This window comes from Schistocerca piceifrons, chromosome 1, assembly GCF_021461385.2.
Source record: "Schistocerca piceifrons isolate TAMUIC-IGC-003096 chromosome 1, iqSchPice1.1, whole genome shotgun sequence".
Classification (NCBI taxonomy): Eukaryota; Metazoa; Arthropoda; class Insecta; order Orthoptera; family Acrididae; genus Schistocerca; species Schistocerca piceifrons.
The window spans coordinates 481,146,687-481,161,020 of record NC_060138.1 but is presented as its reverse complement, the minus strand read 5'-3'; the positions used below and the strand labels follow the sequence as shown (position 1 = coordinate 481,161,020).

The 14,334-nt window shown below is 39.3% G+C and overlaps 1 protein-coding gene across 2 annotated transcripts in view; it reads right to left on the bottom strand.

Moving 5' to 3' along the window:
* Window positions 1–4,366: 4,366 nt before the first annotated feature.
* Window positions 4,367–14,334, bottom strand: part of LOC124795055 (pleckstrin homology domain-containing family A member 3-like) — a 29,333-nt gene continuing 19,365 nt past the window's right edge. Inside the window, exons 6-8 of one of the 2 annotated variants that reach the window (XM_047258864.1) lie at window positions 5,905–6,069; window positions 4,688–4,734; window positions 4,367–4,608 (exon numbers count right to left, since the gene is read on the bottom strand). In XM_047258864.1, coding sequence (XP_047114820.1) covers window positions 4,599–4,608; window positions 4,688–4,734; window positions 5,905–6,069 — 222 coding nt within the window. In that variant the 3' untranslated portion in view covers window positions 4,367–4,598. The remainder of the gene's footprint in view (window positions 4,609–4,687; window positions 4,735–5,904; window positions 6,070–14,334) is intronic. The other variant, XM_047258855.1, reaches the window with a different exon arrangement.

The following is a 14,334-nucleotide window of genomic DNA, read 5'->3' as shown; positions in this document are numbered from 1 at the left end:
AAAAAAGGTTTTTATTTTGCACTTTTAGAGGTAAAATCTGTTCCATGCTGCAGCAAAACATGCTAATACTGTACACTTTTAATGTGATATACAACAAAAAATGTACAGATTTTGGCTTCAGCGGCTGCAGTCCTGTGTGTGCGGAACATTTGTGTGTGTGTGTGTGTGTGTGTGTGTGTGTGTGTGTGTGTGTGTGTGTGCGTGCGTGCGTCTGTGTCTGGGTATCTGTAATCTATTTTCGACAAAGGCCTTGTTGGCTGAAAGCTTATATTGTGACAGTTTTTTGTTATGCCTATCTGTGACTCAGCATCTCAGACATACAGAGTGCTCATAAAGTAAGTATCCATTTTCATTTTCCAGATGTGCTACAGCAAAATAAATATTATATTTAGAGAGAGTTGCTAATACTGTTCAACATGTCCACCTTCATTGGCTACACACTGTTCCCATCGCCCTGTGGTTGCGTGGAACACACGCTTAAACATATGAGGGGTTATTAACAAGCATGCCTCTCGTATTCGCCGTTTCAGTTCATTCAAATGTGGCAACAGGATATCACCCTGTTGCAACTGTGGCTCCAAGAACAACTGCAGCAAGTCCAAGTAGGTTGCTCCAGCAATTGTCTTTTCAGTAAACATCGTTCATGAGACCAAGCCACACACTGAGTTTGGGAGCCAAACACTGACTTTGGGAGAGTCCCTTTGCCACCCAGTGCATTCATGGGGTTCCTCCTCTGCCCAGATCTGGCAATTGTGTTTGTTGACAATGCAGCAGACACAAAATGTCACCTCATTGCTGAATATAACATAATTCATCAGGTCCTCCTTGGCTACAGCCTCCAACAGGCCACGACACATAGCTGCTCGTGCCGCATGGTCTTCATCCTCTACCTGGTGAAGCACCTGGATATGATATGCCTCCTTCTTAAGGGTATAGTGAAGCACTTTCCACACTCGATTTTGGCATAGATAGTTCATGACTCAGCCGGTGGGTAGATGCCTTTGGACTTCTTTTGATAGCTTCCCTCACAAATTGTACAGATTGTGGGCTGACCGGTGGTCGCCCAGTGCGTCTCTATTCAGTTACAGATCCTGTACACGGGAATTTGTTGACAAGCTTCCGAATGGAAAGTCTTCTAGGGGCATCCTTCCGATACTTTCTCAGCATAAGTTTTGCCATGTAAACAATGTTGCAGAATTGTGATTCTTTCGGCAATTGTTAACACTGTGATGTCTCTTCACGGTACCTGTAACAGAAATAATCCATGTGTACATTTTCCACAAAATGGATACTTATTTCATGGGCACCCTGTATAGTGGGTAGCAACTTTCCTTTTCATAATATTGTTACACTCCATCCTGGATTTTCCATTGTTTGAAACAATGTGCATGTGGTATTAATGTGAACAAATGCAGTTTACCAAAACATGCTCCAACAACTATTCCAAGGGATATAGTGATTAGTGTGATTTTGACTCATTTCTCCTTACAAAAACTTATAGAGTTCTCTCCTGGATTCCACAACCTACATTAGGAAAACAGAAACACACACCATTCATACACACAAGCAAGCACATCTCATGCACACAACAGTCAACTCCAGCACCTCGGGTCGAGATGCTGAAGTTGGCGGCCGTGTGTGCACAAGATGTGCTTGCTTCTGTGTCATTTCCTACATTGTTGACATAATAAAATACCTCTTGTGTGAAACGTCAGTAGTTACTGAGGAACAACTTGGCAGAGAGAGAACTTTTGCAATGTGTTCAAAACTGATTTTCAAAAATCATAAAGTATGCCTAAGAAAGTCAGTTATATCCCACAAATCAATCTTTCTGCCTTGTTCTTGTAGCATGTAAACCGAAAACAAAATATAATTAGAAACCATGTCATTACCATTTCTCAAATTTCTGAGTAGAAAACCTCTAAGTTTATCAAATGCCATCTATGCATTGTATGCAGGCAGTCATAAACTCTCCCCTTAAATAATACTAATAAAGAATTACAATTGACAATTTAAGCAACTAACACTTTAAAATTTTGTTTTTCAGTATCTCATAGTTTTCATTTGAGGATAATTTTGTTAGTACACTTGGTGCAAGAACACAATGAACACCCTTATGCGATGTTACAACATCGACTAAATTGAATATGTTGAACAGTATGTTAGCTAGTGTGAACTGTGTGTACACAAGAATTGTCCTACTGAAGGAGCACATCTCCCTGACATAGTAGGCTCAATAGCAGAGTGGACTGAATGCATACAGTACTGTTCAACATACAACAGAATTAGGTTGTCATTATACTGGGTACAATGTTTGATCTAATTTGTGCTGTGGTTGCCAGCTAACCAACACCGACTACTTCTGCGATACTGCAGTACAGGCATGAATCTATATGCCACTGCTGCTCGCAACCAAAATACTGAACATATACATCATTCCTGAACTGCTGGTAATAACACATACCGGTAGTTGACACCCCACATCCAATGCAGCAATTCATAACACAACCTCATTATAATTCTGTTAGATGTATGAATCATAAACATTATTATGTCTAAAACTTTGTTTCCACCATTTTGCAATATATGGCAATTGGTGATGCGGGTGGATGGTTGTTAGCGTCTTACTAGAAACTTAAGCATCTGTAAACATAATACCATCAAAGTATTAGTCAATTTGTGATTGCATCATAAAGTTATTCTTGAATGAATATGTCAACTTACAAGCCCATTTCTCGTCAGTTGTGGGAGTTTTAATTTTCCATTTTAATATCAAGAAATCTGCACCTGAGGCTCATAAAATTCTGTGTAAGACCAACAGTGAGGACAGAATGTGGAGAGAATAACTTCAGTGCTCCAAGAATGGTGATTTTGATGTCGAAGAACATTATGGTGGAGGAAGAGAAGATTTTTGAAGCTACTAAAACTGACGGAAACAGTCACAGGAGAAGCAGCCACAGTACAGCGATAGACAAGAAAAGATTATTTTGCAGCATGACAGTCATCAATCCATATCACAAAACCCGTCAAAAGATAATTGGAAATGTTGAATTGGGAAGTTCTACCCCACCTGCCATCTTCGAGACATTGCTCTGTCTGACTACCACCTTTTTTTATCAATGGCACATGTCCTGGCTGACCAGCGCCTCCAGTCATATGAACAAGCGCTATAAGTGAAGTGATTCAGGGGTCTCTTCAAAATATGCTCAGTTCTTCAGCTGGAGGATTCATATGCTGCCCAAAAGACAATAGAAATTATTGGCCAGTGATGTAGAGTTTTTATATGTTTTTCACGATTAAGCTTTAAACTTAGAGAAAAACCGCAGAAGCAATGGTGTCATCTAATACTATAATTGTTCCTAGAACTGTTGGTGTACTTCTAACAATCATTTAGAGGCATTTATTTTTCATTTCACATTAGCACAAAACAATGGTATTTCTTTATTAATTGTGTAGGAATAAAGGAGACGACTCACTGAAAGTCAGAAGCATTGCATTGTTGATAGGCACAGAAACAAAAGGTATGGAGCTTGGCTAGCTTTCGGCTAGCTGTAGCAAAAATATGCACACACCCTCACTCACATCCACATGCCTGTCTCCCTACATTGTGCTCAGTCAAATGCCTGCTCTTTACTCTTTGAATAAAGACCTGGCAGTCGACTGAGCACAATGTAGGGAGGCAAGCGTGTGTGTGCATATTTTTCCTTTTTTTTTTTTTTTAAAAAAAAAGAGTGCATTCCAAAACCTAGGCAAGCTCCATATCTCATGTTTGTGTGTCTATTGTCGAGGCAACGCTTCTGCATTTCAGTGAGTCGTCTCCTTTATCCTTAAATAAATTAATTTTCAACCAGAACTTTCCATACATTTCTTTACAGTTCACTTTAATGTCCCACCGACACAGAAGTTAATGGAATTTCAAAGCATATTATGAAAACTGTATAAAAGGATTCTGCTAATACACAATTGCCACAACTGCTAAACACTCCCCTTTACTTACCAAATACGTGAATAGTGATGCTTCCAATATAAGTGCCAGTTTAAAAGAAGAAAAGTACTGAATTATTACCAATTAATGATAAGTCTGTAGAAATTTATGGTTGTCAAATTTACTTTTTCTGGTTATGAATATACAAAAACACCAAAACTAAGGAGTATAAATAGGGTACATGAATCTAAACACACACACTAATCAAATTTAATGCCTTTATTGTAAAATTTCTTATTAAAAACATAAGTGCGATCCATTCAGTAAATAGATTCCAAAATGTAGACTACTTTGGCATCTCAGTTTGGAAAACACTTTCTTACAATGTGAAAATAAATTATTTTTTTATATATATTAAAATATGTAAACTGCATGAACTGAAGAAAACACAGGCTGCAGTAAACTATTTGTCAACATGAAAATATATAAATTGTTCCTTAACTAACTTATACATAACAACATAACTTTATTTACATCACTGAAAGACATTTCAGTTACACATTTTCATATAAATTGATATTTAAATTTTTTAAAGTCCTGAGTAAATACATTCAAAAGATTAGGACGTCTTTTTCAAAGCCACAGTATTCTCTAAATATTGGTAGACAAACAGCTACACTTTTCTGCAACAAAAAAATATGTTAGTTTCTGCGTGAATGTAAATGGTTGAAACAATATATGATCAAAGCAATGGTGACTTACTTGTCACTGGAGTTTGATCGAATGACAGGCATGGCTGGTTTTATGATCTGGAACAGGTTAATGCTTCTGTATATTCCAAGAAAGGCATTATACAACGAAAATAAGCTACTTTGCATGTACTTTTAAGTAAGTAACTCTTTCCTCAGTTAGCAGTTTCAAAACCCTACAGTAAAAAGCTGTCCAACAGAGCAAGGACATTATGGTGAATGGTCTACTGTGACATCCTCACCCTGCCAGAGAAACTGCATGTTGCAGCACTAGTTTTAGATCTGAAGATGATGTGTGCACAATATCAAAAACGGGTGTGTAACCTAGACATTCTTCGTTTCATTATACTAACAGTGGCCGTGGTTTCCCAAAGATGCAATGTCTTCAATTATACATTTCAAAACAGATTAAAAATACTAATATTATGTATCTGGATTCATTCATTACTACCGTGCCTAATTTCTTTGTGTTAATTGATAGGATACCAAATGACACTGTCACTAACAGGTCACAATAAAGTTACATGGTACTTACTACATGAAAGGCAGTACCTTTCCAGAACTATTCCAATTATGCATTTAGTTTATTCTGAGTCCACTGGCCAGGTCTGCGATTAATGTTTTAATAAAAGCCAAACAATTTACTTTATTCAATAAATATAAGGTGATCCTCTATCTTCAGAGGGATTTGTAGATTACTGCGATTCAGATTTTTTCCTATGTGGTCAGTAACATCCCTATATTTTCAAAAACAATTTCCATTGTTCGATTTCAACACTTTTGTTCTCCTACTTATGCACATACCTAAGGAACTGCATCATAATTAGTGTTGTTGGGGAGGAGGTTGGGAGATAGCTGACATAACATTTTTTTCTAATGACGACTCACCATCCAAGATAAGTTATTAGTGTCAATCTGTTGAGAATTCTTCAATGTAAATTCAGAGAGGGAGCGATTTGAGTTGATCTGATCACTTGCACCTATGATGTAAACTATGATATATTGATGGTGCTGTGGTTAACATGAAGGAAGCATCCTGAGTCTATGGAAGTTTCTGGAGAGAAGCTTTTCTTTTCTGATGCAGAACATACTTTATCTATATCAGACTACCAAAATCCTTGTCCACACACTGATAATATGCTGATCAATTTTGAATATAGTGGAGTTACCCAGTTTCAGAAATGGAAGAAAAAAACAATGCTCTAAAACACAGTAGTACAGCATACACACCTTGCTTTTTGTCTGGTTGGAGACAGGAGGAAGAGCAGTGTCAGTCAAATGCTGATGTGGAAGCTCATATGTAAAATTTGCATTCGAGAGTTTCATGCAGTCTTCTAGCGTTCTGATGAACGTATCACAAGTTGCTCCCAGTAAACTCGTTGCTTCATCTAATTTCTATAAGCAGTAAAGAAAAACAATAAATACGTAGAATACCACCCTGTACACAGAAATAAAGCAATACTATATGCACATAACCAGATAATTATTGTACACACAATAATGGTTTGCACTGGCACGTAGGATGAATTTTAGTTCTCAGTTCTTAAAAGTTAAGTATCTTTCACCTTGTTGAATATTGATTAACACACAAGCCAACATTACCAGAGTAATGTTTAGTCAGTCAATAATCACTTCAACTGATGAAGTTTCTGCAAAATCCATTTCTAAAAATGAACAACATGTGTTACATTACACCGGAAAACCACTATGAGGTGTATGTCAGTAGGTATGTCCCATCACGCTGCGCCTTACAGTTTCTTCCCATTTCTTTTATGTGCAGGGAGTGGAAAGAATGACTGCTTAAATGCCTCTGTGCACAATAAGTTTGAGGCGGTGGCTTCCACTGAAGCTGAGTCAGTGAGTCTCACTTCATCTGCTGGGAAACATACATGTCCTGTGTCAATGGGAGGGAAACGGAAAAGGGTAGGGGTCTATTAATCATTGGCAGGTCAAACGTACAGTGAATAAATTTACCCTACAGTGAAATGGCAGCAAAGGATGGGGAGGAACTTCAGGTGCATACAGTGTGTATGGATAAATGTAAACTTTCATGGTCTGGAAATGTAACAATTAATAAAATATCCCACACTATTATGTCATGGTTGAATGGGTTTCACATTAAAAACCCAAATTTCGTCGCCACCTGCGAAGAACATTTTCAGGGGATATCACAACTTTGAGTGTCTGATTCACACCCTGGCGTGCTACTGACTGCAGCAAAATTCCGTACATGCATGTTCCCCTGCAGTGATATGAAATCACATGCTTTGAATACCCGAGTGCAAGTGGCTGTTGTTGGCTGCTATCATCTGCTGTTTCATTTTTTCAAGATTTTTTCGTATGCAGTCAGTAACATCCTTAGTGAAAGTCAGATTTTTTATCAATCATGTAACAGTTCTAAGAATTTTGTCAGCTGGGTCTCTACTCTGTTTCCTACATGTCTGCAGATCTAATAAGTTGTTAATATTACTATTATAATTGGTAAGATTCAAACCACTACTGCATTTCCCTTGTTAGCGGGGAGTACGACAATACCATCACCACCATACAGATGTTATATGGCATTCCTCTTACTCATAGTTAAATTAATTTCTGGACGCTTTGCATGCAACAATATTCTTATAGCTTCTACATGGATTTCTTTAGCTGTAACTGTGTCCATACTACAAATGCCTGCTTCTTAAATTTGATAAGTTGCAACCCAATCTGATGAACTACCACTTAGCCACTTCCAGCATGGTTATCAAATTATTCAAACTTCACCATCTGATGGCAAGAGATTTGTGCTTGCCAGGGGTGGAAAAGTAGCCAGTGTAGAAGCAGACATCCAGTGCGGACAGGGTTAAAGCCAAAGAATCCTGTGTAGAAGCTGTAAGAGTATCAGCTTGAACAAAGCCTCCAAAAAGTTGTTTAACTGTTCATGAAAAGTTATTTAACTGTCGATGAGAGGAATGCCATAAAACACTTGAATGATGACAATATTACTATCATTCTTCCCGCTGACAAGGAAAATGCAATGGTAGTTCTGAATGCAACCGATTATCGTAGTAGATTAATGACTTACTAGATCTGCAGACACATAGGAAATGGAGTAAAGATCCCACCGACAAAGTTCTTAGAATTTTTATGCGAATGAATAAGTTCTTTCCTGAACAGAGCACTTAGTAAAATCTGTTCAGTTCAGCTGCACTTCTGTTCACAAATCAGCGCAGATTTAGAAAGCATCACTCATGTGAAATTCACCTTCCCATTTTCTCACACAAAATCATGTGAGCCATGAATGAAGGGCAACAGACAGATTACATATTTATAGACTTGGGGAAACACAGTGCCCTGCTGCAGACAGTTAACAAAGGTGTGAGTGTACAGATTAGGTTCCCAGGTATGAGTTGCTCGAAGACTTCTTATATAATGGAACCCAATGCTTTGCACTTGATAACAAGTGTTTATCTGAGACAAAGGAAGTGTGATAGGATCTTTCTTGTTCTCTACCTATTTAAATGATTTGACAAACACTGGGCAGCAATATCCAGGGTTTTTTTCTTGTTTGTGGTGCACGGCAAGGTGCCATTGTTTAGTGAATGTAGGAGGATGCAGGATGACTTGGACTAAATTTCTATTTGGTGTGATGAATGACAGCTTAATCTAAATGTAGAAAAGTGTTAATGAATGCAGATGAAAAGAAAAGCAATTCTATAATATACAAATACCGCGTTATTAGTTTGCTACTTGACACAGTCGCTTGGATCAAATATGTTGACATAACATTGCGAAGTGATATGAAAAGGAATGAGCACCTAAGGACAAAAGTAAGGAAGTCAAAAGCTTGACTTCAGTTTATTGTGAGTATTTTATGAAAGTTAAGATCATTTACAAATGAGACCACATACAGATCACTAGTGCAACCCATTCATGAGTACTGCTCAAATGTTTGGCATCCCCACCACATTGGGTTAAAGAAAGACATCAAAGCAATTCAGAGACATGCAAATATTCTTCATGAAATCACACAGGAATCCCTGGAGGGAAGGCAATATTTTTTCCTTGAAACACTACTGGGAAAATTTAGAGGACCAGCATTTGAAGCTGACTGCACAAAGATTCTGCTGGTGCAAACAGTTTTCATATAAGTACCATGAAGATAAGACTGCAGAAAGAGTCTATTGCTGACAACATACTTTTTGTACAAGTCCCCGATAAGTGAGTGGTCAGCGTGGTAGTCTGTCACGCCAAGGGTCCCGGGTTCGATTCCCAGCTGGGTCAGAGATTTCTCCACCCAGGGACTGGATGTTGTGTTGTTCTCATTATCATTTCATCATCAATGGAAGGCAACGGGAAACCACCACTGGAATCACTTCCCAAGACGCTCATGCAGTGGACCTCTCTGATGAGGCTTCACCCATGACAAGACCTGCCGTACGGCAGAACACAAATTTTTTTAAGGTACTACGAAGATAAGAGAAGTTAGTACTTGTTCAGAGGCACTTAGGCAATCATTTTCCCCTCACTCCATTTGCGAGTGGAACAGGAAAGGAAATGACTATTAGTAGTACAAGATACCCTTTGCCATATACCATACCATGGCTTGTGGATTACGTATGTAGATGTAGATAAACACTGCCCCATTATGAGAATCCAAAGTGCATGGATTGTCTTCAAGGGCAAACACTTGTTCCAAGACCACAGTGATAGTGGCAGTAGTGACCTGGACATGCGAACCATAAGGAGGGAGTAAGGAAAGTAATAAATCATGACCAACCACATGGAGATCAAAACTGAGCCAGTGAAATCTAAGTGGATATGCTTGAATGGTTCTGCATCATCTCGCCAGGGAGAGTACTGCTGGAGAGATGCAGTGTTGATGTACCTAACAGGCGGAACATTGGTGGCCCAGGTCATGATGTCAGAGCCAGTATTTGGCCAGAACACATTATGTCGTATCAAACTTATCATGCAGAACATGCTCTAATGGGGAACGTGCAGGAGGTGCAGCACTCACTGCTGAAGCAATTGATTTAGGTATGGTTAATGCCGTTGTAGCCAATAGAGACAAAATTTGCACCCGGGAGGCGAGTCAGACCACCTGCTTTGTATAAAGTGAATAAGTGGCAGCCACTACATGGTGTGATGTTAAGGGAAAGTAGAAGTGTCCAAATACAGATCTAATTCTAGCTGGAAGCACACTGATTCATGTTGGTCGAAGGCCAGGTCAGAGTCCATGGGGAATCGGGACAGCAAGTCTGTGTTTGCATGTTATATTGCTGCTCTACAATGGATGTAATAATAATAATAATAATAATAATAATAATGGTAATGGTAACAACAACAACAACAACAACAACAACAATAATAATAATCTCACCCCATAACATGCCTACCAACAATATACAAAATATTAACTTCAGTCATTACACAGAAATTAATGACACATACAATACAGAACAAAATTATAAATGAAGAACAAAAAGGCTGTCGCAAAGGAGCACGAGGATGTAAAGAGCAACTGATAATAGATGCAGAGGTGACATATCAAGCTAAAACTAAACAAAGGTTGCTGCACTACGCATACAATGATTACCAAAAAACTTTTGATAGTGTACCCCACTCATGGTAACTACAAATATTGGAAATATACAAAGTAGATCCTAAATTGATACAGTTCCTAAACATAGTAATGGAAAATTGGAAAACCACACTTAATATCCAAACAAATTCAAATAATATCACACCACAGCCAGTACACATTAAGCGTGGAATATACCAAGGAGACTCATTAAGTCCTTTCTGGTTCTGCCTTGCTCTGAACCCACTATCCAACATGCTAAATAATACAAATTATGGATACAATATTACTGGAACATACCAACACAAAATCACACATTTGCTATACATGGATGATCTAAAACTACTGGCAGCAACAAATCAACAACTCAACCAATTACTAAAGATAACAGAAGTATTAAGCAATGATATAAATATGGCTTTTGGAACAGACAAATGTAAGAAAAATAGCATAGTCAAGGGAAAACACACTAAACAAGAAGATTACATATTGGATAACCACAGCGACTACATAGAAGCGATGTGAAAAACAGATGCCTATAAATATCTAGGATACAGACAAAAAATAGGAATAGATAATACAAATATTAAGGAAGAACTAAAAGAAAAATATGGACAAAGACTAACAAAAATACTGAAAACAGAATTGACAGCAAGAAACAAGACAAAAGATATAAATACTTATGCTATACCAATATTGACCTACTCATTTGGAGTAGTGAAATGGAGTAACACAGACCTAGAAGCACTCAATACACTTACACGATCACAATGCCACAAATATAGAATACATCACATACATTCAGCAACAGAAAGATTCACATTAAGCAGAAAGGAAGGAGGAAGGGGATTTATCGACATAAAAAAACCTACATTAAGGGCAGGTAGACAATTTAAGAAAATTCCTTATAGAACGAGCAAAAACTAGCAAAATACACAAAGCAATCACTCATATAAATACACCGGCTACACCATTGCAATTTCATAACCACTTCTGCAACCCTTTAGATCACATAACATCAACAGATATGAAGAAAGTAAATTGGAAAAAGAAAACGCTACATGGCAAGTACCCGTATCATCTAACACGGCCACACATCGATCAAGACGCATCCAACACATGGCTAAGAAAAGGCAATATATACAGTGAGACGGAAGGATTCATGATTGCAATACAGGATCAAACAATAAACACCAGATATTACAGGAAGCATATTATTAAAGATCCCAACACCACAACAGATAAATGCAGACTTTGCAAACAACAAATAGAAACTGTAGACCACATCAAAAGCGTATGTACAATACTAGCAAATACAGAATACACCAGAAGACATGACAATGTAGCAAAAATAATACATCAACAACTTGCCATACAACATAAACTAATAAAACAACATGTTCCCACATACAAGTATGCACCACAAAATGTACTGGAGAATGATGAATACAAATTATATTGGAACAGAACCATTATAACAGATAAAACACCACTACATAACAAACCTGACATCATACTCACCAACAAAAAGAAGAAATTAACACAACTAATCGAAATATCCATACCCAATACAACAAATATACAGAAGAAAACAGGAGAAAAAGTTGAAAAATACATCCAACTGGCTGAGGAAGTCAAGGACATGTGGCATGAGGATAAAGTTGACAATATACCAATTGTACTATCAACTACAGGAGACATACCACACAATATCCACTAGTACATCAGTGCAATACAGCTACATCCAAACTCATATATACAACTACAGAAATCTGTAATTATTGATACATGTTCAATTACCCGAAAGTTCCTAAATGCAATGTAACATATACCGTACAGTTAAAATGAAGTCACGCTTGATCAAGGTCCGCGTCACTTTCCATTTTTAACCAGACATAACGTCTGAGAAAGGAAAGAAATAATAATAATAATAATGGGATAGTACTGCACTAGCATCAGGGGTGGATACTTCGGTTGCTACTACCAGAGGCAAACCAGGGGTATACGTAATTAAACATGGTGCCCACTTAAGGCAGTCTTTTAAGCCAGGTGTATACATAATTAAACATGGTGCCCACTTAAGGCAATCTTTTAAAGCCTTGAAAGCATGTTGACATCCAAGTGACCATTCAAAATGTGCACCTAGGTGCTGCAACTGGTTCAGAGAGTAAGAAAGTTCTACTAGGTTTGACCTTACCCAGAAACATTTGTATGTCATTCGCATTCGTGGTGTGGGGGATGGGCTATATTTTATTGAGTACCTCATCATAATCCTTAAATAAAAAAAATGGAAAATCCGGGATGGAATGTAACAATATTATGAAAAGGAAAGTTGCTACTCACCATATAGCGGAGATGCTGAGTTGCAGATAGGCACAACAAAAGACTGTCACAAATAAAGCTTTTGGCCAGTAAGGCCTTTGTCAAAAAAAATAGATGGCACACACACACACCACTGTGTGTGTGTGTGTGTGTGTGTGTGTGTGTGTGTGTGTGTGTGTGTTGGGGCTTATGGGCATTCAACGTCGAGGTCATCAGTGCCCTGACACACATTAAAAGGAACGAATGTGGACAGACCTAATAAAACTGAAGCACACACGCAAAGAAAGCAGGAAAAGAAGGTAAATGCTACATAAGAAAGTAAAACGTAAGGAAAGGGAAAACATAGCAACAAGAATGCCACAGGAAATTGTCATTGGCTGGCCACTTACATAAAATATGGGCGGGCTTGTCACACAGCAAATTAAGATCCTCTCCCTAAAATCTTTGTAAAAACATTTGACATGGCACAGAACTTGAAAACTTTAACCACATTCATCTGAGTGTTGCCTAAAAGAGATGGCAGGTCTGCTGGCAAGTCAGCCGTGGCCCGCTGGTCAGAAAATAAAACGCAATCCAATAAAACGTGGCGCACAGTGACCTGAACGCCACAAGCACCACACATTGGAGGGTCCTCCCGCCGGAGCAGGAAGCCATGCCTCTTAGGGCTGTGGCCTATCCGAAGCCGAGTGAGGAAAACCTCGTCCCGTCAACGGAGCTGATAGGAAGTACACCACACACAGGTTGTGGGCTTGACTATACGGAGCTTATTGTCAGTCACTTCCAGCCACTCATCCTCCCACTCACGCATGACTCGTGAGCTCAACAGCGAGGTAAGTGCGTGCAGGGGTATTGCACACTGAGATACTTGTGGATCGAGACACGCCTCCATGGCTGCGAGATCTGCCCTTTCATTCCCAGCAATGCCGACATACTCCGGAACCCAGCAGAAAGCTACCACTTTCCCCAATCGCTGTAGTTGGAGGAGGGCATCCTGGATGGTCTGGACTATTTTATCTGCTGGATACAAACGTTGCAATGAGTGAAGGGCACTTAGTGAATCAGAACAGACAAGAGATTTAAGGCAGGAAGAATGTCTCATCTGCTCCAGTGCCCGCAAGATCGCAGACAATTCTGCATCAAAGACAGTAAAAGTCTTAGGCAGTCGGACCTTGAGGACACGCTCCGGAAAAACAACAGAGCAACCAACGGAATCCCCTTGTTTCGACCCATCCGTAAAAACGGCTACATAGTCGTGGTGCTCAGATAAAATGGCAAAAAATGCTGCATTAAAAACGATGGCAGAGTGCAATCTCTCTTGTACTGCAATAAATTTAAAATCACTCCGGGCCTCTTCAGTAACCAGGGTGGCAGGCAGTTAAAACCCAGGATTTGGGGTTGAACAGACTCCACACCAAGGGACTTTAGCACACGTTGCACTCGGATCCCAAACGGCAACGTAGCCTGGGAACGGTGGGAAAAAAGGCGGTCCAGGGGTGGATGAGCAACAAGATGGTGAGCAGGCGAGGTGGGAGCTGCAAGAAACTTACAAGCCTGGCGCACCAACAGGAGCTGCCGCCGGATGGTAAGTGGCAGTTCCCCAGCCTCAGCACAGAGGCTGGGTATGGGGCTCGTCCGAAAAGCACCCGTGGCCAGTCGAATCCCAGCATGGTGGACAGTGTCAAGGATCTGCAAATAAGACGGCCTCGCTGACCCATACACTGTGCACCCATAGTCCAGGCGTGAACGTACAAAAGCTCGATAAAACTGAAGGAGAC